At 48.5% G+C, this 26,909-nt stretch overlaps 1 protein-coding gene across 1 annotated transcript in view; it reads right to left on the reverse strand.

Annotated features, from left to right (window-relative positions):
- Positions 1-26,909, reverse strand: part of DIP2A (DIP2 disco-interacting protein 2 homolog A (Drosophila)) — a 123,389-nt gene that overhangs the window by 57,740 nt on the left and 38,740 nt on the right. Inside the window, exons 8-19 of the mRNA XM_010834984.1 lie at positions 20,655-20,774; positions 19,420-19,614; positions 13,418-13,509; positions 7,316-7,426; positions 6,019-6,142; positions 5,567-5,676; positions 5,188-5,290; positions 4,687-4,751; positions 4,413-4,506; positions 3,417-3,536; positions 2,382-2,496; positions 973-1,112 (exon numbers count right to left, since the gene is read on the reverse strand). Of these exons, the coding sequence (XP_010833286.1) occupies positions 973-1,112; positions 2,382-2,496; positions 3,417-3,536; positions 4,413-4,506; positions 4,687-4,751; positions 5,188-5,290; positions 5,567-5,676; positions 6,019-6,142; positions 7,316-7,426; positions 13,418-13,509; positions 19,420-19,614; positions 20,655-20,774 (1,389 nt within the window). The remainder of the gene's footprint in view (positions 1-972; positions 1,113-2,381; positions 2,497-3,416; positions 3,537-4,412; positions 4,507-4,686; positions 4,752-5,187; positions 5,291-5,566; positions 5,677-6,018; positions 6,143-7,315; positions 7,427-13,417; positions 13,510-19,419; positions 19,615-20,654; positions 20,775-26,909) is intronic.

Consider the following 26,909-nt stretch of genomic DNA (forward strand, 5'->3'; position numbering starts at 1 on the left):
TAAAAAAAAATAATTAGTTAAAAATTTAAAAATGAAAAAAAAAAAAAATTTAAAAATGTGTTGACTGTAATAGTTCCTATTTTGATTAATAAAGATGTGTTTGAGCCTAGTTACAATGATCTAAAATTTACATCTGAAACCGCAATTATGTTTGCACCAATCTAATAAATGTCCATCCTTGTTCTGTGTGCTGATCCCCAGCACTACCACTGGGCCAGATGCAACCATGTCCCTCACTCCGGTGCCCAGCCTGTTCTGAGAGCCTACCAGAGGCAGAGCTGCAGACATGGTCCTGGGCCCGGGACTAGGGCGCACCATGACAGGGCCTGAGTGGAGATAGAAGCTGCTCTCCAGGGTCGCCAGAAGGGTGGGCACGGGCAGGAGGGGAGCTGGAGCACCGCAGGGTAGCCATGGCAAGGGGCAGCCTCAGAGCACATGCAGGGCACCCCCTACTCACAAAGCCACTGGCCTCTGGCTGGCTCTGCTCTAAATTCCCTGCTGTGACACTGCTTAAGGGGGGCCCTGTGGGGAGACGGTGCCATCACCCTCCCTCACTGCTGCCCCACCTGTGACTCGTGCACCATCCAGGCCCGTGGCCTTCCTGGAGCCCTTAGGGTCCCACTGCTGCTCACCTAACAGGCCCTCGGCAGGACCAAGACAACCCCATCATTGGTGCCTGCAGCTGAGGGCCTGAGGGCTGCAGGCCTCGCCAAGGGACAAGCATGTGACCGCCTGGTGTACGAGCTTCCAGTGGGGAGCTCTGTCACTACTCCCCAGCCCTGAGAGGACCCAGGCAGGGTCATGGGGCAAACACACTGCCCTTGATACAAAGGGAGGCAAAAAACAGAAAACATGTTACAAACAAAAATCCCAGCCCACATGGACCATCTGAAGCCTGGTATTTGTGTGCTCTGGAGCCCATCCAGCCACAGTACAAGACCCTTCCCCACTATGACCCCACTGTGCCCTCACCTCCAGGCATCACCTGGCCGACGTCCTGAACTGTGAGGACCGACAGCTTCTCCTCAGCATCCACTCTGATCACCCCGTGACTGAGGCCACTCATGGACAGCACAGCTCTTCTTGGAGGAGGGCCCCCCAGGTCAGGCGGCCTGGAAACAAAATTTATTAACTGACGAGGGGACAGCTCCCTGACAACAGGATGATGTGCAGCAAAGAGCCGGCTGGTGCTAGGCTGTGGGGATGCTGGCTGTGAGACCCCAGGGGCAGGCTGCATCCTCACAGGTCCGCATGACACCCCACCCCATGTGCTCCACAGCAGGGGACCAGGGGGCTGCAGGGACCATGCAATGATGCTGCATGCCTTTCAAGGAGGGCACAAAGGTGACTGCTTCCACCAGGCAGGTAGTACTGGGACAGTGCCCAGAGCCCCAGGCAGCAGGTAAGCAGAGTCCATGCTTCCTGGGAGCAAGCCCAGAGGACCCAGAGACCAGAGGAGGTGGCCTGGAGCCACGGCAGAACAGCAGGCTGCACGACCTATTCCAGCCAAAGGCCACCGAGCTGCAGCAGACTGCCCCAAAGAGGGGTCCCGACTCCCGACTGTGAGAAGCCAGGGGCAGTAAAGCGGCTGCTGCTGCAATGCCAAGTTTGGGCCTGATTGGTTTCACAGCAGCAGGAGCTGGGAGGCTGAGAATCAAATGTCACGTCTCCTCCAGTAAGAAAAACCACTTTGCTGAGCGTAAGAGGTCACCGCAGAACAAAGGCATGAAGAACCCACTGTGGTCTGGGGAGGATAAAGGTGATGTTGTTAATGCTGATTCTTATCAACATGTTAAGATTTCTTACTGCCATGGATAAATAAACAACATAATACAAGACTACAACTGAAACTCACTCTCTAACAACTAAGTTGAGAGTGGGAAATTAACAAAGTGCCCGCAAATGTGAGTGCACTGCCCTCTACCTGAGGATGGTACTCAGGGGCATGGACAGCAGCCTTAGGTGAGCAGAGGGGCATGGACAGCAGCCTTAGGTGAGCAGAGATGACTGGGCAGGAAGGTGACCCCGTTGGGGCCTGGGGAGTCATGTGGGTGAGCACAGAGCAGGAGGCTGTGTCTTTCAGGCCTCCCAACCCCATCAGAACAGGGCAAGTCCTGGGCTGGAATAATCCAGGGATGGTGGTCCAGGGAGCCACCATGGAACTGTGTCACAAATCAGGACAGCCAGGGAGGGACGTGTGGCCAACAGGGCGTGCAGACGTGGCAGTCGGGGCAGCCCCGCTATGACATGAACACGCCTGGAGACGGGCCCCAGACCAGGCACTGCTCACAGTTTCTCTTGCTCAGGAACAAATCAACCAAATTTGCTCTCACAGGTAATTCAGCTGAACGAGTAAAAAGACAGAGCAACTGATCAGCTACCTGCGGATGGCCACGGTGAGTGCCTCCGGCGAGCTGGCACAGGGGCAGATGACCTCTGGCCTCAGCCCTCTGGCCTGGAAGACGTTGAGGAACGCATCACAGGAGGATATGGACCCTGCATGAGACAGAGTGGACACGAGAGCTGAGCGGAAGGCCGTCAGGCACCCAGTGTGGAAGATGCCTGGCGCCAGGCCCAGACGCTGTACCCCTTCACCTCAATCAACCCATTAGTCTCATGGTGGTGGGGGGGGCTGTTTCCACAAAAAACAGGATGCGTTTTCAAATCGCTAGCAAATAAGAAGCTGACTCTCACCCCTGGCATGGAGTCTGAGGTCCGATAGCCTCGCCCACCTACTGGCAGCTGTGCCAAATGGGAGGCGACCCCGGCCACTCACAGAGCTGGAGTTGAACCTTCTGCAGCACTCGGCCCGGCCCTGTGAGCACCCGCTCCTGGATGCGCCCCGCAGCTGCAGTCTGCCAATGGCTTCAACATGCCTCTCCCTGCACGGGCAGCCCAGCCCTTCAACCCTGCCTCTCTGCCCACTTGCCCAGCCACCGTCTATGGTGGTGCTGCCTGATCAGGGCCTAAGTCAGCACAGCCTTGCCCCCACCGGGACCAGGGCTGCACCCCGACCTGCAGCGTTCTGCCACAGGGAGGCTCAGGAAAGGAGGGAACCTGGCCATGGGTCCTTAAGTCCAGCAGAGGGCAAACAAGACAGTCCAGATCACTCAGAGCATCAGGGAAGTGATGGGCACTCAGAGTGCTGGGATCTGGGATCTGTGGGCCGGCCGGCCTGGGGAGGGGCTCCTGGTGGCTCAGCAGCTGCGCCAAGAGTGTGGTGGAGACGCAGAGGAGCCAGCGGCCTGTGGTGCTCTGGAGGCAGGACGAGGGGCTCAGGGGCGGGTGGGGGGAATAAGAGGCTTTGGAGTGCTAGAAGGTGGGGTGCCCTCCCAACAGTCAGGTACCCAGGAGCCTAGGGTTGTCAGGGCCACGCTATACAGGGGTTCCGGGGTTTGGGGGTGGGCAGTACTCACAGGGGTTTGCACCATCAGCCACGATCAGCAGGCGCAGGGAGCTGAGGCTGACGTCCCTCTGACCTCTCTGAGCCAAGAGAGACCAATGCATGTCGCGGGACTTCACCAGTGCAGCTTGGGCTGCAGGGGAGCAGGATGTGCCTGAGTCACGGGCAGGGAGGCCCACAGAGTAGGCCATGTGCTCCCACAGCCCAGCCTCTGGGCTTCCCCCATCTGGCCTGCCTGGAAGGCAGCTCAGTGCAGGGGCCGTTCTGACTCTCTCCCTGCCCCCACCACACCTGCCTCTTGCTCTCCAGCTGCCCTTCCCCAGCTGCCCCTCTTCGGCTGCCCTTCTCTGGCTGTCCTTCCCCGACAAGGGGGACCCTGCTCCCTCTAGCAGGAAGGGGCACTGCCAACCGCCCCCCTAGGATTCGGTTTTCATCTGTCAGACAGGGTCATCAGAGACAGCCCCCCACAGGGCACAGCCCATGTCTGCACTCCATAACTGGCAACATCATTAGTGTGGTCAACACGAACGGGGCACCCAGGACACAGCAGACCCGCCAAGCCCTGCTGGAGCAGAGCCCGGGGACACCCGGACGGTGCAGGAGTGGCCATGCTCAGGAAGCACCGACTGACTCCAGATGGACAGCAGGGTGGGTGTGGCCCTGCAGGCAGCCCCACTGCTCTGGATCATAAACTGCTTTGTTTGAACAATCAGCTTTGCTACTGGTGGCTTGAAGAGCCCTAACTTCAAATTCATGCCATCTCAAGAGCTAAGAACAGGAGCGTTTATGTGACAGCATGAAGTCAGGAGTCTACGGCCACACCGAACAGAGCCATCCTCCACGAGCCCCCTATTCCCAGCACTGGAGAGTCAGGCTGTGGGGCAGGGGGTGCCTGCCCTGGCCCCCGCCTGCAGCTCTGTGTGCTACTGTATTATTTCTTAATCACCAAAGACTAACTCAAAGACCCCTCTAAGGAAGGGCGCACAGACAGACGACGTTCCTCTGTTACCTTTATACACACACACTTTCTGAATCCAGGAGAGTGGGTTCGCCTTCATCAGCGCATATGGGATGCTGACCACATGTATCCTCTTCAAGATACTCTGTGAAGAGACCCGCGGTTGTGGGGTGGGGGGCCCCACCAGGAGAGGCACAGAGAGTGTCAGAGCTCTACTCACAGCACAAGGGCTGACTCTACCAGCCACAGTGGGGCTTGGTGTTGCCCATGGGCGTAAAACGTTAGCAACCTCCCCACAGTTAGGTAGTATAGACACAGCACTCACTGTTAACACTCCATGCCACAGGCCGGCATCCCTTTTGAAATCCAGCACATTTGTTAATGTTTCAGCTGAAAGTGGACAAAGATGGTTAAACAACCAAGCGACCCTCCTCACAAGTCACATGCATTTTCAGAGACACCCTGAGATGATTACATCATCAACAAATAGGAGTTCTAGGAAACATACACAGCACTTCCAAATACCATGTCCCAACCAGTCAACAATCTTGGTAAATGTGAAAGCAGATCACACAACTGCGAGTTAGCACAGAGAACAAGCTGACTGGTCTTCTGGAAACACAGGGAGCAGCCACACTCCAGAGGCTGCAGGAGTGCACACCTCCCTCTCCTCTCCGACGTGGAGCAGAGGGCAGTGGAGGATCTCTAGTTCCCATGCCCCGCCCCAGTCTCCAGTCCCAGGACCATAGCATGCCATGTCCCTCCCCTCCCACAGGCCTCACTGGGTAACCTCTAGGAGGGGCCAGAGAGCCACCCCAGCCCTTACCTTCTGAGTAGCCGCACGCCTGGGTCAGAGCCTGGCACTGCGCCAGCAGGGACGCATGGGACACCGCCACTCCCACCGTACTTCCCTCCTTGCTGGTTTTGTACTGAAAGATTCCAAAGCATGAGCTCATTAGGTGACATTTCTGGAGGCTGTCCTTCACTCACCACAGGTTCGACCAGAGCCCACGGTATGCCCGGGCCCTCAAGGTGATGCCCTCAGCTGACGTCAGGCTCACCCTGGGTGGGTGAGGGGCGACAGGGCACACAGGTGGTCCCCAGGGAGGCAGCAGGGGCGGCTCTGGGTGAGGCACCGTGCCTTTCTGGGGTGAAGGAAAAGCACACACGGAGGTGCCCGAACGCGGGGCTCAGCAAGGCACTACCTCGATGTAGGCGGTCCCGGGCCCCGCATCCTGCACTGCCGGGTTCCAGTCCTTGGGGGGCTTGGTCAGGTGCTTCCCATCGATCACCAGCCAGGTGAGGGGGGGCCAGCCTGTGAGGGCAGACAGGGACATACAGAGGCAGGGTCAGAGGGCCCTGCTCCCTCCCGACACCTCTGTGTCCAACACGCTGCCCGAGCCACTGAAAGGTGGGCAGGAGCCCCCGTCTCACTTGACCTTCATGTACTTATGTTTAGTAACCAGCGGCCGCCAGGCTGGTCCACACAGGTCTAGACCCTGAGCCAAGTGAGGAGCGAGATTCACCAAGGTCTAAAACAAGGCCCCACTTTTGCTGAAGGCCCCTTTGTCTCTGTAGCGGCTGCTGACAGGAAAGGATGCCCAAGGGCCCAGTTTAGCAGAGAACCCTGCCACATGCTCCCCGCCCATGGGCCCACCTTTGAAGGTCACCACCTCTCCGGTCTGAGCCTTGGGCAGGCCTTTCTGACAAGCATCCGTGGTCAGGGCCAGGGAGACGCCACAGCTGCCCAGCAGAAACCCGACCTGCTGGCTGCCAGCATCCTGCAGCAACAGAGGGGCAGGGGCTTGCTCGCACACAAGACAGCTTTTCTCAGAATGTGCAAAGCTAGACCAGGTCAACCCGAGAGGTGTGTGCATATTTCCCTCAAAAGGAGATACTTAAGTTCTGAAGTTCAAAAGATAAAGTTCTGGGTAACTGACTAATTTCTCTTAGTTTTCTTGCAAATGATACTTACTAGCATTTTAATAAACTCCAAAAATAATAGCACTGAAATTTACACTTAATTTGTGTTTGAAGTTTACAGATTAATCTGGGGAGGTCTGACCTTTAACAATCTTAATTATTTTTACACAGAATACGTCCTTCAGTAGCATTTTATCATTTCCTTCATATAAGTTTTAGAAACTCGAATCTTTCCCTAAAAACCCTGTATTCAAATATCTGCGTATCATATATATAACCCTTTGGGATATACTGCGTTTATTCACAAGTTTTACTTTGAGGATTCTCAAATTCGAATATTTCTTGCTGATAATGCTCATGTTAATAATTACCTGAACACTGGGATACAACAGAAAACTATGATTTTCTAAAATACATGTTCATGTTGAGTCTACTAGAATAATACACTTTTCAGTAATCAGATTACTGGTTGCTAACTCATTTCAGTCGTGTCCGACTCTGTGTGACTCCATAGACAGCAGCCCTGGTATTTATATCTAAAGTGTAATAGCTATCTAGGACATCAGCCCCTCCCCCACTGGAAGCCACCTGTGAGCAATGAGATGTGCTCACTGTTTTGGAGGTGATCGAACACAGGAGGGTCTCAAGTCATGTGTTTATCACTGAGAAATGAGCTATAACACATCTCTGTAATGACTGACTCATCCAGAAGTGAAAATTATTATCAAGAAGCACATCATTTTGAGAAAAGGTTTAACAGAATCTCATCAGATCCCAAATTCTATTCGTTAGAAGAAAAGACGTTCATTTCTGTTGGGATATCCGCACCAACAGGTGTTCTTGCGCCTTTCTCCCAGGGAGACACATGAAAGGGCATCTGGGTGAAGCTGCCCGGGTCTCTCTGAAGCCCGCCCGCCTGTCCTCGCCCATCAAGAGGCGCCTGGAGCAAGGACACGAAGACACCTGCACTGGATGCGGGGCTTCAGGACCAAGCCTCAGGGACCACGAACCGAGCTGGCACCACGCGCTACCTTTCTGGTGAGCGGCACTTCGATGGGGACAGGAACCAGCTCGGCCAGGAGACACCCGTAGAACGCAACCATGAACATCACTGGGTCACTATTCGGAAACACCAGCGCCACCTACAAGAGCACAAAGGAAAACCCTGCAAACCACTCAGGAAGAAGCCAGTCATCTGCATACCTGCTGATGAGACAGATTTTAGCTCAGAAAATGTTACTTTGTGTGTTAATACTTGGTTCTTAAGTTTCCACAACCATGTAACTTCTATTACATACTTTTTAGGTTAAAGTCTTTACTCCACATGTAACAAAACATGTTAAATTCCTGGGCCTAATAAAAAGCAAGTTTGGCAAAGTAAGTCCGGCTGGGTCTGCCAGTGGGTCTAAATCCACCTCCATCCACTCTGACCACTCAGGGACAGGTGTGATGGACCACCACCCACCATCAAGTAGCCCAGGACAAAAACACCTGGATATGAAAAGAGAACCCGGAATCAAAGTATATCCAAGTATCTTCCAAAAGGGAATCTGGACACTGAAGTTTAATTGGACAGATCTTCACTCAAGACTGAAACACTAACAGGGGAGAGTGGGGGGCACAGAATACCTCAGCAAGACCCTGCCCCCAACACCTGCCCTCTCCCTCTGAGTCTCCACAGGGTGTCCACTCCCTGCTTTCATCTGGTCATCATGCTGCCACAGTTTAAATTATACGTTCTCAGGACTTACCTGGTGGTCCAGTGGTTAAGACTTCACACTCCCAACGCAGGGGACTGAGGTTTGATCCCTGGTCAGGGAACTAGATCCCATATGCCACAAGCATGGCCCCCAAAATTACATATTCTATTTATCTTACATATTTATTAAAAAAATTTTTTTTGAACACAGAGATTTAAAATGACAAAAAGCACTAATGAAAAAGAGCACCCTGCACCCTTCCCCACACCACAAGGCAACCACTTCTAACACATCTTAAACCCTCCCCTTGGCCAACTCTCTCGTCTTTTCAGACACTATGCTCATCTTGCTGCATCTCACGTCTGAAGGTATTAGGCGCTTTACTTCCTTTTATAGCAGACGAACCCTGAGCCCTCTGCCCTCTTCCCCTCGCTCTTCTCCCATCATCCCAATTTCCATGTCTTACAATATCTGGTTAAATCAAAAGCTATTTAGGAATATTTGTAATGCCATAACATTGTAGTAAGTGTGCTTGAAACCTAAATGGTAAGCCAGAATAGTTTATGAGGAGACTGTTAACACAGAGCCTTGGATAACTAATAACCCTTGAATAAGACAAAACTTGAGCTACATCTATATTCATTCTGTACTTGAGGTCTGGAAATCAAGTTTCTAACAAGTTTCTTGAAAATGGCAAAGATCTCCTTTGAAGGCTGATGTTAATAAGCGTTTGTCCCACTAAAAGGACTGTGAGCCTTGAGACTGGATGTTTGGTAGAGCATACACGTGAATATTCATTGGAAGGACTGATGCTGATTCTGAAGCTCCAATACTTTGGCTACCTGATGCGAAGAACTGACTCATTGGAAAAGACCCTGATGCTGAGAAAGACTGAAGGCAGGAGGAGAAGGGGACAACAGAGGATGAGATGGTTGGATGGCATCACCGATTTGATAGACATGAATTTGAGCAAGCTCTGGGAGTTGGTGATGGACAGGGAAGCCTGGCATGCTGCAGTCCATGGGGCTGCAAAGAGTTGGACATGAATGAGCGACTGATTTGAACACATTTTTAGAGAATCTCTTATAAAGAGTTGTGTCTGTTCAATTTTATAAAATACATTATAACAGGAGGATGAACTTGCCACCCACCTCCGATCACTAACTCTCTAACTGTGATCTCGTCAGCTTTTTTATAACTAACCCAACTACGTGGATCCACTTTCAAGTCAATAGAGTATCTGTAAGTATGTCCTTGCAAGAACTTACCTCCAGAGAAAGAAATGAGTGATTCTCAGACTCCCTGTAAAGCACAACAGGAGCCCGGGTTTCCAGCAGGTCTGTCCTAAAGCATCAGGTACATAAGGTATCGTCTGGTACTGCTCACACTTCTACAGCCAAGCCCCGCCCTGTCTTCTGGTGGGACAGTCACTGCCTCTTTCACCAGCTTCATTCCCTATGTGCACCAGCCAGCTTTCTCAGAAATGCTCCACTGGGTTGTCAAACCCAGGCAGTAGTATTTCCAAATAACTAGCCAGGCAGGTAAGCTCACGGTTTCATGAGCTGCTGACCAGTCGGCCCACCTGGGGTGTCATCCTCCTGATCTCGGTTGGGCTGCTTCTTGGTCTGCAGCTTGAGGTCACCCTGGTAGCTCTCCTGTCTGACCAGTTACTCCTATGCTGAAGCACTTCCTCTGTTAACTTCCCGAGACAGTCCATCAGAGCCAACTGTCTGAGTGCCGCCTGTCTGAAAACAGCGCCCCGTCCTCACCTCTGTGACTGTCTGAGTGCTGCCTGTCTGAAAACAGTGCCGGTCCTCACCTCTGAGACTATCTGAGTGCTGCCTGTGTGAAAACAGTACCTGTCCTCACCTCTGTGACTGAGAGCTGCCTGTCTGAAAACAGTGCCACGTCCTCACCTCTGTGACTGTCTGAGTGCTTCCTGTCTGAAAACAGTGCCCCATCCTCACCTCTGTCTGTCTGAGGGCTGCCTGTCTGAAAACAGTCCCCCATCCTCACCTCTGTCTGTCTGAGGGCTGCCTGTCTGAAAACAGTCCCCCATCCTTACCTCTGTGACTGTCTGAGTGCCGCCTGTCTGAAAACACTGCTCGTCCTCACCTCTGTGACTGTCTGAGAGCTGCCTGTCTGAAAACACTGCCCCGTCCTCACCCTCTGACGGTCTGAGTGCTGCCTGTCTGAAAACAGTGCCCCGTCCTTACCTCTGTGACTGTCTAAGGCCTACGTGTCTGAAAACAGTGCCCCGTCCTCACCTCTGTGACTGTCTGAGTGCTGCCTGTCTGAAAACACTGCCCATCCTCACCTCTGTGACTGAGCGCTGCCTGTCTGAAAACAATGCCCCGTCCTTACCTCTGTGACTGTCTGAGTGCCTCCTGTCTGAAAACACTGCCCCGTCCTTACCTCTGTCTGTCTGAGTGCTGCCTGTCTGAAAACAGTGCCGTCCTCACCTCTGTGACTGCCTGAGCGCTGCCTGTCTGAAAACAGTGCCCCATCCTCACCTCTGTGACAGTCTGAGTGCTGCCTGTCTGAAAACAGTGCCCCATCCTCACCTCTGTTACTGGCTGAGTGCCACCTGTCTGAAAACGCTGCCCTGTCCTCATTTCTGAGATTGTCTGAGTGCTGCCTGTCTGAAAACACTGCCCGTCCTCACCTCTCTGACTGAGTGCTGCCTGTATGAAAACGCTGCCCCATCCTCACCTCTGTGACTGCCTGAGTGCTGCCTGTCTGAAAACACTGCCCATCCTCACCTCTCTGACTGACTGAGTGCTGCCTGTCTGAAAACAGTGCCCCGTCCTCACCTCTATGACTGTCTGAGCGCTGCCTGTCTGAAAACAGTGCCCCATCCTTAGCTCTGTGACTGGCTGAGTGCCGCCTGTCTGAAAACACTGCCTGTCCTCACCTCTCTGACTGACTGAGTGCTGCCTGTCTGAAAACAATGCCCTGTCCTCATCGTTGTTGACTGCCCAGGAACAGACCTGAAGGTTGAAAATACTGCTCCGTGTCCTCCAGTATCACACCAAGAAGCCCAGCCCTGGGGCTGCTGGGCCTTCCCAGACAGCCCACTCTCCCTGAAAGCTGAATCCACCTTCCAGTACCTGGGTCGGTGCCTCAGTGTGGGCCCCTGAACCCCCACAGGTCCTTGACTCCAGCTCTGGAAATGGTCTGACATCACTATTACGATGCAATATTTCCCTCTCTCCTCTAGAAGTTATCTTAGAGGGCAGCCTTCATGATCAAGTCTAACCTGAACTGTTCTTCCTACTTTCCATCTCTCAGTCTCCCCTACTAGTATCTTTTCCTTGATTTATGGAGCTAAATCCTCATATCAGATCTCCAGGGATGTTAACGCTAATATTTTTAAAAACTTATTTTTGGGGTCTATCTTTCCTCCAAGCTGGTTTGTTTCCTCTTCCTCCCTCCCTTTCTTCCCGAGTTCAGTTCAGTTCAGTCGCTCAGTCGTATCTGACTCTTTGTGACCCCATGGACTGCAGCACACGAGGCTTCCCTGTCCATCACCAACTCCCAGAGCCTGCTCAGACTCATGTCCATCAAATTGGTGATGCCATCCAACCTCTCATCCTCTGTCATCCCCTTCTCCTCCTGCCTTCAATCTTGCCCAGCATCAGGGTCTTTTCCATTGAGTCAGTTCTTTGCATCAGGTGGCCAAAGTATTAGAGCATCAGCATCAGTCCTTCCAATGAACATTCAGGACTGATTTCCTTTCGGGTTGACTGGTTTGATCTTGCAGTCCAAGGGACTCTCAAGAGTCTCCTCTAACACCACAGGTTTGAAAGCATCAGTTCTTCAGCGCTCAGCTTTCTTTATGGTCTAACTCTCACATCCATACATGACTACTGGAAAAACCACAGCTTTGACTAGACGGACCTTTGTTGGCAAAGTAATGCCTCTGCTTTTTAATATGCTGTCTAGGTTGGTCATAGCTTTTATTTCAAGGAGCAAGCATCTTTTAATTTCATGGCTGCAACCACCATCTGCAGTGATTTTGGAGCCCAGAAAAATAAAGTCTCGCTGTTTTCCATTGTTTCCCCACCTATTTGCCATGAAGTGATGGGACTGGATGCCATGATCTTAGTTTTCTGAATGCTGAGCTTTAAGCCAACTTTTTCACTCTCCTCTTTCACTTTCATCAAGATGCTCTTTAGTTTTTCATCACTTTCTGCCATAAGGGTGGTATCGTCTGTGTACCTGAGGATATTGATATTTCTCTCAGCAATCTCGATTCCAGCTTGTGCTTCATGCAGCCTGACATTTTGCATGATGTACTCTGCATATAAGTTAAATAAGCAGGGTGACAATATACAGCCTTGACGTATCCCTTTCCCAATTTGGAACCAGTCATTGTTTCGGGTCCGGTTCTCACTGCTGCTTCCTGCCCTGCATGCAGGTTTCTCAGGAGGCAGGGCAGGTGGTCTGGCGTCCCGTCTCTTGAAGAATTTCCCACAGTTTCTTGTGACCTTTCTCCCCCACCTCCCCTTTAATTTTTCTGCCCATTTCTTGGACCTTTGGTTCTTCTCTTTCACACGCAAGTTTCTGTCCTTACATATCCTTGGCTGCTGATTTACATTAAAGACTGAGGCACCTGGAGAGCTGCCTGAAACTCAGCACCACCCTGTCTACTCACAGCGCTTCTGCTGGGTGCGCTGACCTCAGGCGCCCCTCCTCACAGGGATGGCCCTGCTGAGCAGGCTGGTTTTCACCATTCGGACTCCCTGTTATGCGTGGCCTCCTCATGTCTGGCTCAGTCTGCCAAGAGCAGTGCTGCAGGCAGAACTTCCCACAATGGCAGAAACGTTCCTTCTCAACATTCCTTCTCTATCAAATATGCTAGCTGTCGGTCACAATCAGTGACGGATCCCTGGAAACAGGATTCGCGCAACTCTTGGGTTAATCTGAACAGCCCATGTAGTCACCGCTGACCATGCTGGGCAGTGCAGGATGAGGAACTGCACTGGGGGGAGTGCAGCTCAACAGCCTCCTCTGTGTTCCGTTCTGGCCAGTGGGAAAGAGGGGGCTTCCTGCCACACGGAACAGGGAAGGAGATGAATACAAAACACCCAGAATTTCAAAGTAACATCAGTGATTCCTCACAAATATGAGCTTTGGAAATGTAACATTAATACCTGACATTAATATTTTTATTAAAACCAACATATATGAAGCAGAAGAGAAAAGAAGTTGAAGAATCAGAGACTGTGCAGTGAGTGAGAAAAAAAGGAAGCATCATTTTATCTACATCAACACAAACTTTCTCAGCGTTCAGTACTTTTCACTGCTGACTTAAACTCTGTGTTAATGCTGTGAGTCAAAACAATCGACAGAGCACTGCTACCATCAGAACGGATTTTTGGCCTCCGCTCTCACTCCCTCCCTCCAACAAAGGTTCATTGGGTTACTTACTCTGTCTCCAGGTTTAAGCAGTGGTTCGTTCTTATTAGTCAGTTTATTAAGTAGTGTATAAGCTAGTTTTAAACTTCGACTCCAAAGTTTGCCTAAAATAAAATAAAAATACTAACAATGTAAAATTTAAGAAACTAATAGTTACCATTTTAATGTAGCAATCATAATACTTCATTATATACCATTATTACTCTATTGTGAAAATGCAGATATTAATAGTTGCCAGTGATAGTTATTTTGCACAACGCGATAATGAACATCATAGTTTTCTCTTAGAAACAAGTTACAGATTTATTTTTCTTAACAGAAAAATAAAACATTTTATTATAAAAAAATTCAGAATACAGAAAAGCCAGCTGAAAAAAAGCATTCTTTCTGTTATGTACTTTTGTGTATACACACACATAAGATGCATAATTTTTAAAAATGGGATCATATTGACACTTCACTCTTATTTCAATCTGTGAATCACGGTGCATGCATTTTCATTCCACTATGTCTCACTCATCCCCTTACACAAGTGGCACGCAGTTCATTTCACCTCTACAACAATAATTCACGAGGTGGGTCCTATCTTCATTTCTGCTCTTCATTCAAGAGAACAGTCAGGGAGATGCCAGGTGACTTGGTAGTGCCATGGCTGCTGGAGAGGTGCATCTGGACCCCTCACACACATACACTACAATATACCACACATACACGTCACATACACACACTGGCATAGACACCACACACACATCATGCACACACACCACACACACATCATGCACACACACCACACACACACACCACATGTGTCCACAGACACCATGCACACACTCCCTCCAGCAGGTGGCAGGTCTCTACATGGATGGGAGAACAGCAGTGCTCGAGCCCAGGAGGGGAGGAGAAGGCCAGCCGTGCAGCCGTGAGCAGCCAGGACACATGGCCGGCAACACTTGTAGCACAAGCTGCTGACAAGTACAGACATCCAGAACACAAAAATGCTACAAAGAGCCCTGTGTAAAAATGTGCAGAAGACTCAACAGCATTTAACAAAAGAGAAAACCTAAAGGATGAAAACAGGAAAAGACTGCGACATACCAGCCATCACCAGATTAGCACCACAATGACTATCACTGTGTTCTCAGCAGATTAGCTCAAAGTTACGCTGCCAAAGGGAGGGAGAGGGACTCACACAGCAGGCAGCTGAGTGCAAACTGGAAAGGTCTGGAATTACCTGACAAAGGTAAAAACATCATTATCCTAGACCGAGCTAGCGCCTCCTCTCCTAATATTAATACATGCTCTACAAGAACGCATGCTTGTGTACCAGGCAGCACTGACTGTAACAATCAAGATAGAAATGACCCAACATCCACCAATAGTATGATGGATACATATACTCTGAAATAGTATTCATTCCTCAACGGAAATGAATGAGCCACAACTATATACAACAATACCGGTGACTCTTAATGCATATAGTAAAAGGCTCCACTGCCAAGCAGGAATGGGCAGTGATGGCAGACCAGCATTCCCATCCAAAATGATTTTAAAGCTGGATAAAATGCAAGACCATCTGCTGGGGGAGTTGACTCCAGGGAAACCCCTGGGGAGGGGAGCTGATCTTCCACAGCTGTTCTTGCAAAAACTGGGGGGTTTGGGGTCCTGCCACCCATAGGACATCAGTGCCTCATGGTCTTATGTCCATCAATTGCTGCTGCTGGGGCATGGAGACCAGGGCCCCAAGAAGAACACTGAATCCCAGGGCCGTGCATGGAGGTGGAAGCCTTGGAGAAGCCATTCAGAGCCCTCAAGTTGCTATGTAAGACAAAGATTGTGGATGGGATTACTCAGAATACACCAGTTTAGAGAATCTGAATAAAGGAAAACAGAAAACCTCCAAACTGAAGTATATATAAAAAAGAACACAAAACATAAAAAAAGATTTATTAAAGGCACACGGGACTCAGAGAGGTATTAATATAAATGTAATCAGAGTCCCATAAGGACAGGAGAAATAAATGGGGAAGAAACACTATATCAAGAACTTATGGGTGTAAGTTTCCAGAAACTGATGAAAGATACCACTCCATAGATTTAAGAAGGCGTGTGGTCCCCCAGCAGAAGCTTCCAAAGAACATCACAGCTAAATGCATCACAGCAAGACAGACACAAGGCAGAGCCAAAAGCCACAGGGGAACGAGACAACCCATCATCCAGAGAGTGGCAGCAACTTGGCCTCTCACTTCTCAGAAGCCATCTCCAAGCCTGCAGAGTCCAACAACCCTGACCCCCTTCTAAGAGGGAGATGCAGGAAGTCCCGCAGCCAGAGGAGAGGTTATGGGGGAAACACAGGGAGGTGAGAGGGAACATTTAGCCAAGGAAGGAAAATAGCATGAGTCCTGACTTAAGAAGCAGAGCAGTGAATGGTGTCTTATGGGCGTAATGGATACAGACTTAAGATGCAGGACAAGGAGGCAAGGGCCTCAGGCCGGGATCTTCAGCAAGCACCAAGGCAGAGCGAGGCTAGAGAAGGGCCCGTGAAGGGGAGAGTGGACAGTGGCCTTGCAGCCCCTGCAGGCCTCTCCCAAGGACAGTCCTGGCTGAGCAGGACACAGGCCCTGTCCTTACCCCTCATGCAACCTGGACCTGAAAGTTGAATTGGATAGGTGAAGGCTGTCCTCACAAGTGGGCAGCAAGCTCCTTTCCTAAAGAATTGCAGACCCATCTCTTTAATGAGCACAGGTACAAAGCCTACAAACAACATATCGGCAATCAGAACTCAGGCATTTACTTAAAGATATTAGGGCCAAGTGGGATCTATTCTAGGAATGCACGGGCTGCTTAACATTTGAAAATTATTCAATGGAACTTATCAACATCTGTTAGATCATAGAAAAAGCAAGAAAATTCCAGAAAACACATCTGCTTCACTGACAACATTAAAGCCTTTGACTGTGTGGATCACAACAAACTGTAGAAAATTCTTAAAAACAGAAATACCAGACCACTTTACCTGCCTCCTGACAAACTTGTATGCAGGTCAAGAAGCAACAGTTAGAAGCAGACACGGAACAATGAACTAGTTCAAAACTGGGAAAGGAGTGCATCTAGACTGTATATGACTCACAAGCTGAAATCAAGAGAGAAATAGCAACAACCTCAGACATGCAGACAACACCATGCTAATGGCAGAAAATGAAGAGGAATTAAAGAGACTTTTGATGAGGGTGAAAGAGGAGAGTGAAAAAGCTGCCCTAAAACTCAACATCCAAAAAACTAAGATTATGGCATCTGGTCCCATCACTTTATGGCAAATAGAAGAGGGAAAAGGGAAAGCAGTGACAGATTTTATTTTCTTGGGCTCCCAAATCACTGCAGACAGGGACTAGAGCCACGAAATTACAAAGACGCTAGCTCCTTGGAAGAAAAGCCATGACAAACCTAGATAGCATATTAAAAAGCAGAGACATCACTTTGCCGACAAAGGTCCATATAGTTAAAGCTATGGTTTTTCCAGTAGTCATGTATGGATATGAGAGTTGGACCATAAAGAAGGCTGAGTGCCAAAGAATTGATGCTTTTTAACTGTGGTGCTGGAGAAGAATCTTGAGAGTCTGTTCGACAGCAAGGAGATCCAACCAGTCCATCCTAAAGGAGATCAGTCTTGAACATCCATTGGAAGGACTGATGCTAAAGCTGAAGCTCCAATACTTTAGCCACTTGATGCAAACAGCCCACTCACTGGAAAAGACCCTGACGCTGGGAAAGACTGACGGCAGGAGGAGAAGTGGGCGACAAGAGGATGAGATGGTTGGATGGCATCACCAGCTCAATGGACATGAGTTTGAGCAAGCTCTGGGAGATGGTGAAGGACAGGGAAGCCTGGCATGCTGCAGTCCATCAGGTCGCAAGGAGTCAGACTCAACAGAGGGACAGAACAACAGCAACTCACCAAACTAGTAGAGGAGGACAGAGAAGTCACGTGAGCATCGTGACGAAGCAGAAAAAGCCAATGCATGTCAAACAGCTTTTAGCAAATTAGGAATAGAAGTGAACTTTATTAACCTGATGAAGAATTTCTACCATAAAACAAGCAAAAAAGCTACAGTCAACATCTGCATCAAGACCAAGTGCTGTCCATCTAAGACGGGAAAGGGCTCATGCTGCACTGGTGGCTCCAGCCAAGGTGAGGCAGGGACAGAAGCACTAGGAAGGCCAGGATGACGCATCACTGCCCCTAGGTACTAGACTGTGAACAGGATGCTCAGGACTACTTGCTAAGAGATCAAAAAGAACTAACACATCACTTTAGCAAGATCACTAGATACAAAGTCACTGTTCAAAAAAGCAACTGCTTTTCTATATACAGGCAACGAGGCGTAGAAAAAACTTACTCATTCCATTCCAACAGGAATAAACCCAACAAGATTCCTGGACTCAAAAGTATAAATCTCCACTGAGAGAAACTAAAGCAGACCTTGAAAGGGGAACATTCCAGGGCTGTGAACTGGAGGATTCCACAATCACAACACTGATGGGTTCAATGCAGTGTCAGTCACTATCCTGGAGGATTTTTTCTGGAATGGATGCAATGATTCTAAAGTTTACTTGGAAATACAAAGAGCCAAGAAGAGTCAAGGAAATCCTGAGAATCGACCACAGAGCAGACGGACTGACATCCGACACTGACTCACAGCTCCAGTGACTCAGGAAGCCAGTACGGATGGCAGATGGTGAGACAGAACAGACCCACAAGCACATCTCTCACCTGGTGAAAAGCCGTTGGACTGCAAAGCTGTCCCTGGGGGAAGCACTGTTTCTCACCAATGATCGTGGATCAATTACATTCAGAGGAGAGAAAATGAGTCCAAGTTCACCCCACAAAAAAGAAAACTGCAAATAGACCGTAGCCCTAAGTGTGAAAAGAAAAAGGCGTCTCCAGATGAGAAGGCAGGAGAAAACCTGTGTGACCTAAGGTTCGGCAAAGGCTTCCGACGCTGGACAGAAAGCACAGAGAAGGGGGAAGATAGGTAAATTAGACTGCATTAGGCTAAGGCCTCTCGTTTATCTAAAGTCACAGTGAAAAGTGTTAAAAGGCAGTACAGAGGGTGGGAGAATTCATTTGCAAAACATGTACTGGAGAAAAGGCGCCTGACTGAAACGTAAAAAGCATCAGCAAATGGACAGAGAAATGAGCTGATGATTCGGGTGCTTCCTAGAAGGAGGGCTCACGTAGCCCACAAGCACGTGAAGAGCACCCTCTGCACCAGGAAGCCAGTCAGCACTCAACTGGGCACCATGATGCACACTCCCCAGGAAGGAGAAAGGAGACGGCCCAGCACTGGGTGGGGGCGTGGGAAGTGCCCGGCAGCTCAGCCCATGCCCACAGCAGCACGTCCACCGAAGACCCACAAAGGATGATCACAATAGTACAACACACAGCAGCCCCGCCATGGACACAACCCAGATGTCCACCAACTGTGCAGCGCGGACGTCAGCAGATGGGTGAAACAACACCCACGGATGAGAATGAACTGACCACACAGTGCATGGGTGAGTCTCAGACAGCGCCAAGCATGATGCAGCCCAGGCACGTGGGACCTGCTCACACCAGTGGTCAACAGGGCACTGGCCTTGGCTGTGGGCGATGCCAGCCTGGGTACCAGGAGTACCTGAGGGCCAAGTGTTCCATGAAAACACACTGAGCCCAAAGTACACGATTTGTGTTATGTAAAAACGAAGATGGAACCAAAAAATGCCAAACAAAAAAAACAAACACTGCTTGATGCCATTTTTACAAAGTTCAAAATGAAACAAAACTGAACTCCACTGGTCAGAAAGGCACACACAGACGTGGAGTACAGCGGGTGGTCGCTGCTGCTGGGAAGGGTAGCGGGTGGGACGGTGAGGCAAGGCTGTTTCCCCACCCTCTGTGTCAGCTTGTCAGGAATCTGCTCTCCCCTGCCCCGCGAGCTCATATCTGTGTGGCCCCTCAGCCTCCTGCTGACACTTGCCATAGGTGAGGGTGTAGATGGCCTTCCCGGCGGTGTCCAGAGCAGTCAGGCACGGGGCTTTGGGCTGTGTGGTACCCCACTGCTGCAGGGCGGCCAGCAGCGAGGGCGGCCAGGAGCTCTCGGCCAGGGGCTCCCCTCGCAGCACTGCCATCTGGCTGCCCTCGGGCTTCGGCTGGTTTGGATCTGGCTGCTGCACTACAAGCAAAACAGACATGTGAAGACCAGCATTTCTATAACCAGGCACACGCTCTGCTTGTTAGGCCTCACGTTTTATCTTTCTCTTCTTCAAAAGCACCAACTCTAAAAAAGCTACCATCATTTCTCTAGATTTCCTTATTGTTACAACAGTCACAGACCAGCTGACCAAGGATGGAAGAAATCAGGATGAGTCCTGTGACTGTAACCAGAGAGTCACAAGGATCCCAGGCTTTTACCTGAAGACACCTGAGAAGCAGGTGTCCCCACTTATAGAGGATGAGAACAGAATAACCACTTCAGTTTGGGCTCAAACCATGTTGGAAGAAAAATAATAAAGTAAAATCTATTATATTTTCAGTGGATATGTAACCAAGATTTGTCCGAATGTAAGAAAGACTTCCTAAAAAGCATTCATAGAATTGAACTCTGAATCTGAAAGGCATGATGTGATTACACAGACAAGCCCTGACAGCCACGCTAACCCCCAGGTAGGGGAGACACCAGAGCTGGCCTAAGGGGCGACTGCACAGCACTGGTGCCGAAACCAAGGGCTGGAGGGCCAGGTGACCCGAGGCCATGATAACACGTCACACGCTGGTGTCTTATACAGGGCTTGACTTCTCGTTTCCTACAGATTTATACTTCTTAGTAAGTCTACGCTCTTCTTTCCTAAATATATACATATATATATATATAATTCATAAATGAGAGACAGAAATTCTAAAAAAGAGTCCAAACTTTGATAGAAAACACAATGCTTTAAAACCAAGGGAAGACAAGTAGTTCAGACTTAAAGTTTAAAGTTTACTCTTACAGAGTCCTACCACTAGGCAAGGCACAGAGACGCCATCTCTTAACTACGACTGGTGTGCACAGTGCCTGGGATCATATGTGATGGGGAGGTCACTCCACACACATGACCAGAGCCTGGACACAGACCGTGGTTTTCTACATCTTCTGCCTCGGCGATAACCATGTCATCACACCTGGCAGTCTCCCTGCTCGCACAAACTGGAGGACTGGCATTGGACGCTCACCTTCCAACAGCTCTTCGAAATCATCCACGAAGAACTCCTTCAGGGGAGGGCGCTTTGGCCTCTTCAGGGTGTTCAGAAGCTGCTGGATCTTGGAGGACACTCTGCTGTTCACGGGGACACCTGTCACAGGAAGAGAGCACTGAGGCCAGAGGTCAACCACATGAGCACGTCAGAACTCGTGAACCTAACCGAGCTCTGATGGCCCATCAAATGGCCAGCCTGGGATTTATCAGTTCATCTGACATTTACTGACGCCTTCCAGGAACCAGAACTTTTGGTAAGCCAGTGGTTTTCAGAGTGGCCCAGGGACCCTTAGGAGTGCCCGAGGCCCTTTCAGGGGCTTCGTGGGGTCACGTGAGATGCAATTTGTGCTCCTCTCTCACACGTGCACAGCAGAGTTTTCCAGAGGCTGCATGGTGTGGGTGCCCAGCAGATGGGAATCATGCAGACGCTGCTCTCACACCTGCAAACAAGCCTGCTCTCTCACGGCACCTCACTGCACAGGAGCTGCTCCTGTGACTGTGTGCTGTTCATGCTAAGATGTAATGAGTTCGGTATCACTATTTTTCAATGAGTTAATTTTAACAAATCTTTAATTTCTAATATGGTAAACATCCAGAGATAACCCACATAAGCTATTTTTCAATGAGTTAATTTTAACAAATCTTTAATTTCTAATATGGTAAATATCTAGAGATAACCCACATAAGCTAAAAGCTCTTTGGTGTCCTCACTAATTATTAAGAAATTCTGTCCTGGGGGATGTAAAGTTAGCCAACAGGTAAGTCTGCCCTCAAACACCTCACAGTCTGCTGCATGGAAAGAACCAAAAATATGTATATGTGCCAGCAAAAAAGGGCACCCACCACAGCGACAAGTCCTCAGAGGAAAAGGCGCAGGGGACATGAGTGGGTGCACTGGTAGAAGAGGCGAGAGAAAGGCCTGGAACCAGCCACCCCTTTGCACCATGAGGCACATGGCACCTCCCTTCTCCTGGGCTAGGTCAACAATTGAAACCTGCATTCACTGGCTTGGCCTCTGCAGGCCCCTTTACGATACCAGCATTTTGAAAGAGTCTGACTCTTTCCTTTATTAAGTAGAATATGCCTCATTCTGCATTTGCTTGAGGTTTTCTCAGGATTCAATTCAGATATTGCACTGCTGGCTGAACAGCACCTGAGAATCACATCCAGGCGCATAGGACCCCCACTGCTCTTTTGAGGTTCTGGACACACTGCTGTCCAGCACTTCACTGTCGTCACTATTTTTTTCTAGTGCAACTAACAAGCACTCTGAGAGGAGACCCTTCAAGACCTCACATATACCCTGACCCCATCCAGCTCTCTCCCTTCGTGTAACAGCCACCACCACTCTGTCAGATGCAAGCTTTATCGCAATGGTCCATCAATTATATTCCACCTTAAGCGGCCACTGACACTAACAGTTGCCACCTGACTTCCTTCCTTCCTTACTGGCTCTCCTGAGAAAAGCTACTGAAGACCAAGACAGTGGCGAGATATGCTCCCTGATATTGCAGTCTTTGCTTCCTCTAGCACACACAGCTAAAAAGCCCGTGTACATGCACACGCGTGCATACTCATGGATATGCACACACCCCATACACAATGCACACAGGCAGCACAACACACACAGGTCCCTGTCTTAGAATCCTGGGTGCACACAGCACCCCGGTGCTGAGCTCCTTGTCAGACACCTCTTCTCCACAGCAGGAGCCTGGCTCCCAACAGCAATGCCGCAGTTCTGTACCATCACAGATGTGACTTAATTCCCCAAGTCCTACCCAAACCAACACAGGAACAGCTACACACGAGAGTTCAGGTTGGTGGGCCTTGCCCAGGACTGAGGGCACTGTGTCCCCCACGGACAGCTCCCTCCCCCACCCCTCAAGGGTGGCTATGCAGTTCTTGGGAATACAATCAGATTTATTTATTTACAATTCTTTTCAGTTTTGGGATTCCCCCCTTCTTCTCATCTTTTAGTTTCTGTTTTAAATGTGCAGAACATATGTCTAAAAATCACAACTATATAAAAAGATAAACTCGAACAACTGTCACTCTGCCCTGAATTCCTGGCCACCCACCCTGTCCTCTGCAGGACCAGCCCCTGCTTTCTGGATCCTCCCTCCTGTTGGTTGTTCTCCTGCTTCTCACAAGGGAGGTGGTAAACTACGAACGTTCCTTTCCTCTTTGCCTTTTCACGTAACATCTCCTGGAAAACATTCCAGGTCATAAAGAGCTTCTCACTATTCCTGACAGCCGCACAGTCCTCCACCGTGTGAATGTACCCAGTTTATCCCACAATTTGAGAGGCCTGGATGGCAGGCAGTTTCCATTATTCCCGAGAGTTGCCCAGGCCTCCACCATGTGACTGTTCCCGGTTTATCTCACAATTTGAGAGGCCTGGACGGCAGGTAGTTCCCAATGTTTTGCAAGTACAGACAGCACGGCAGTGGGTGAGCTCACATGTACACAATTCCTGATTTCTGGAGGTGTGCACTCGGGGTAAATGCCCATGCTGTGCTGCTGATCCAAATGGAAGCACAGACACAGATTTTTAACAGCTGCTCCCTCAGAAAGGCTGACCTACTTTGCATTCCCACCAACAATGTGGATTTCTCTAGTAACGAAAAAGAATGAACATCATGTGTAAGAGCTATTTTTATATCTCTTTTTGTGAATTGTCTGTGTGTTCTGCTTATTTTCCTACACTAGGAGCTGGAAACTTCTTTAAGGACTGATAGTATCTGGGGCTGTGGCACCATCTCCATCATCACAAAAGCAGCACAGACGATTTGGGAAGGCAGGTGTGGCAGCCCCAAAAGCACCTTGAATCAAGATGAACAGAAAAACATCCCAATGAATACATTCTGGATTTAAAAAATGAAGCTGAAAAAGAACAGCAAAGGAAACACAGAGTAAGTAGAAGGAGAGAAGTAACATAGGTGAGCAGAAATAAACATAATAGAGAAAAGATGAACAATAGAGAAAAACTGTCAAATTAAAACTGGTTCTTTGAAAGATAAAGTTCAATTAGCTCACTAGTTAGGACGATTAAGACGGAGAAAGGAGACCCTAGCAACTAACACGGTGAGCCAGCACCACGGGTCCCGCACACGCAAGGACGACAGGGGGCCTGGAGAGCAGAGACGTGATGGACGACTCCACCAAAGACACAGAACTGACTCGAGGTAGAAAGGCTGTTTCCTCTGATTAGAAAACAGAAGAGGAAGGAACGTTCCTCAATTCATCCTGAGATGAGTACTATCCTGATACCAAACCAGACAAAAGTATCAGACCAGTATTTATCTCAAATACAGACACAAATGCTAAAAAAGATACTAGTAAAGCAAATCCACAATATGCATCAGAGAGGAGGACACCACAACCAAGTGGGCTTTATCTTGAGAACATACCTCCTTTGGCTTAATTTTCAAGTCAGTCAATGAAATGTACTACATTAACAAACTAGGAAAGAAAAACCATATGATGAGCTTAACAGGTTTTAAAAATCATTTAACAAATATCATGATAAAAACTTTTCAGGAAACTAGAGGGAAAAAAGGAACGCCCCCAACCTGATGAAGAGCAACTATTTTAAAAAATCCATGGTTAACATCACAATTAAAAATTGAAAAAGTGGATGCTTTCCCCCTTAAATGGGAAACAGGCGAGTTGTGTCCATTCTCAACATTTCTAAGTAACATTAATGGAAGTCCTAGACACTGAGACAAAGCCAGGAAACTAAATGTTCCTACAGTGGACAATTTGGAAAGAAAAGTAAAATTTTATTCATAGACAACATGGTCATGCACTTGGAAATCTTACAGAATCTACCAAAAAGGCTACTAGAATTAATGTAAGGTCAATAGACAAGAATCAACTATGTTTCTAAAGATTAGCAATAAACAACTGGGAAAAAATTTAAATATCACTTGTAACAGCATCTAAAAATGTAACATATTTTGAGATAATTTTAACAAAATTATGTGCGATACCTGTACACTGAAGGCTACAAACACAGTGCTGAAAAAAAACTTTTAAGTGCTAAGTAAATGGAGAGATCCACCATATTTATCAACTGAAATGTACAACACTGTTAAGAGGCCAATTCTCTCCAAACTGATCTAGAGTCAATGAAATACCAGTCAAAACCCAGCAGGAATTTTGGTAGAAATTAACAAGTGGATATTAAACTATACATTAAGATGCAAAGGAGCTAGAATAGGTAAGGCAATTTTTAAAATGAAGAGCTGAGGGCAAACTACAGTACACAATTTTAAGGTTTATTATAAAACCACATATAAAAACCCACATATATAAAATCATGACAGTGTGGTACTGGTATAAAGACAGAAAAAGCATTGGAACAGCATACAGATCCCCGAAGTAGACCCCTCTCGTACGTGGTCCACCATATGTGGTCCATCTTCATTAAAGATGCCAAAGAAACTGGAGTGGGTATTACATGATCCTGGAACAGCTGGACACCCATACACAGAAAAGTACACTTAGATTATATCTTTCACTGATACTAAATTTAACTCAAAATGGGTCATGTACCTAAACATAAAACTTAAAACTACAAAATTCTAGGAGAAAATATAGGAGAAAACCGTTAGATCTTGGGTCAGGAAAGTATCTACTAGATATGACACAAAAATAGAATCCACAGAAGAAAAAAATGGTAAACTGGACTTCATCAAAATGAAAGACTTCTCCTCTCACTATCAGAGGATGAAAACACAAGCCACAGACTGGGAGAAAAAAAATTTTAAACCTGATAGAGAACTTATATCCGGACTATACAAAGAACTCTGAAAACTTAAGAAAACAAACAACACATTTTAAAAAACAAGCAAAAGATTTGAACAGACCCTTGTAAAAAGATATAAAATGGGAAATAAGCACATGAAAAGATGCTAAACACCATCAGTCACTAGGGAGATGCAAACTAAAACTAGAAGGAGACACCTCCGCACAACCACAAGGATGGTCAACATATAAAATCCAAAACCACCAATTCTTGGCAAGGATGTGGGGGAACTGGGACTCTCATCACTAATGCCTGGGAGGTGAAATGGTATAACCACTTGGAAATAAGTTTGGCAGTTTATTTTTTTTTAATATTTATTTATATTTATTTATTTGGCTGTGTGGGGCCTTAGTTGCATCATGCGGATCTTTTATTGCAGTGCACAGTTTCTCTAGCTGTGGCTGCAGTGCTGGCGCTCAGTAGTTGTGGCTGCAGTACTGGGGCTCAGTAGTTGCAGCATGTGGGATCTGAGTTCCCTGACCAGGGACTGAATCCATGTCCCCTGCACTGCAAGGCAGATTCTTAACCACTGGGCAACGAGGGTAGACCCAGTTTGGCAATTCCTTTAAAAACTAAAATGTTCCCTGGTGGCTCAGATGGTAAAGTGTCTGCCTGCAGTGCGGGAGACCCGGGTTCAATCCCTCAGTTGGGAAGATCCCCTGGAGAAGGAAATGGCAACCCACTCCAGTACTCTTGCCTGGAAAATTCCATGGACTGAGGAGCCTGGTAGGTTACAGTCCATGGAGTCACAAAGAGTTGAACACAACTGAGCAATTTTACTTTCTTTCTTTCAAACCTACTGTATGATCCAGCTATTCTACTCCTAGATACTGACCCAAAAGAAATGAACGTGTATATCCACACAAACACTTGTAAAGGAATAGTCAAGGCAGCTTTATTTCTAACAGCCCAAAACTGGAAACACCCAAAATACCCATCAGTAGGTAAAAAGATAAACTATGGTGCATCTATAGGATGAAATCTCACATCTATAGGATGTGAGAGTCGGTCCACAACAAAAGTTGAGCACGGAAGAACTGATGCTTTTGAACTGCGGTGTTGGAGAAGACTCTTGAAGAGTCCCTTGGACTGCAAGGAGATCAAACCAGTCAATCCTAAAGGAAATCAGTCCTGAATATTCATTGGAAGGACTGATGCTCAAGTTGAAACTCCAACACTTTGGCCAGCTGACGTGAAGAGCTGACTTATTGGAAAAGACCCTGATGCTTGGCAAGACTGAAGGCAGGAGAAGAAAGGGACCACAGAGGATGAGATGGTTGGATGGCATCACCAACTCGCTGGACATGAATTTGAGCAAGCTCCGGGAGGTGGGATGGACAGGGAAGCCTGTCATGCTGCAGTCCATGGAGTCCCAAAGAGTCAGACACTACTGAGTGACTGAACTGAACTGATAAGATGCAC

The sequence above is a fragment of the Bison bison genome, unplaced genomic scaffold (genome assembly GCF_000754665.1).
Source record: "Bison bison bison isolate TAMUID 2011002044 unplaced genomic scaffold, Bison_UMD1.0 scf7180017864037, whole genome shotgun sequence".
In the NCBI taxonomy this organism is placed as follows: Eukaryota; Metazoa; Chordata; class Mammalia; order Artiodactyla; family Bovidae; genus Bison; species Bison bison.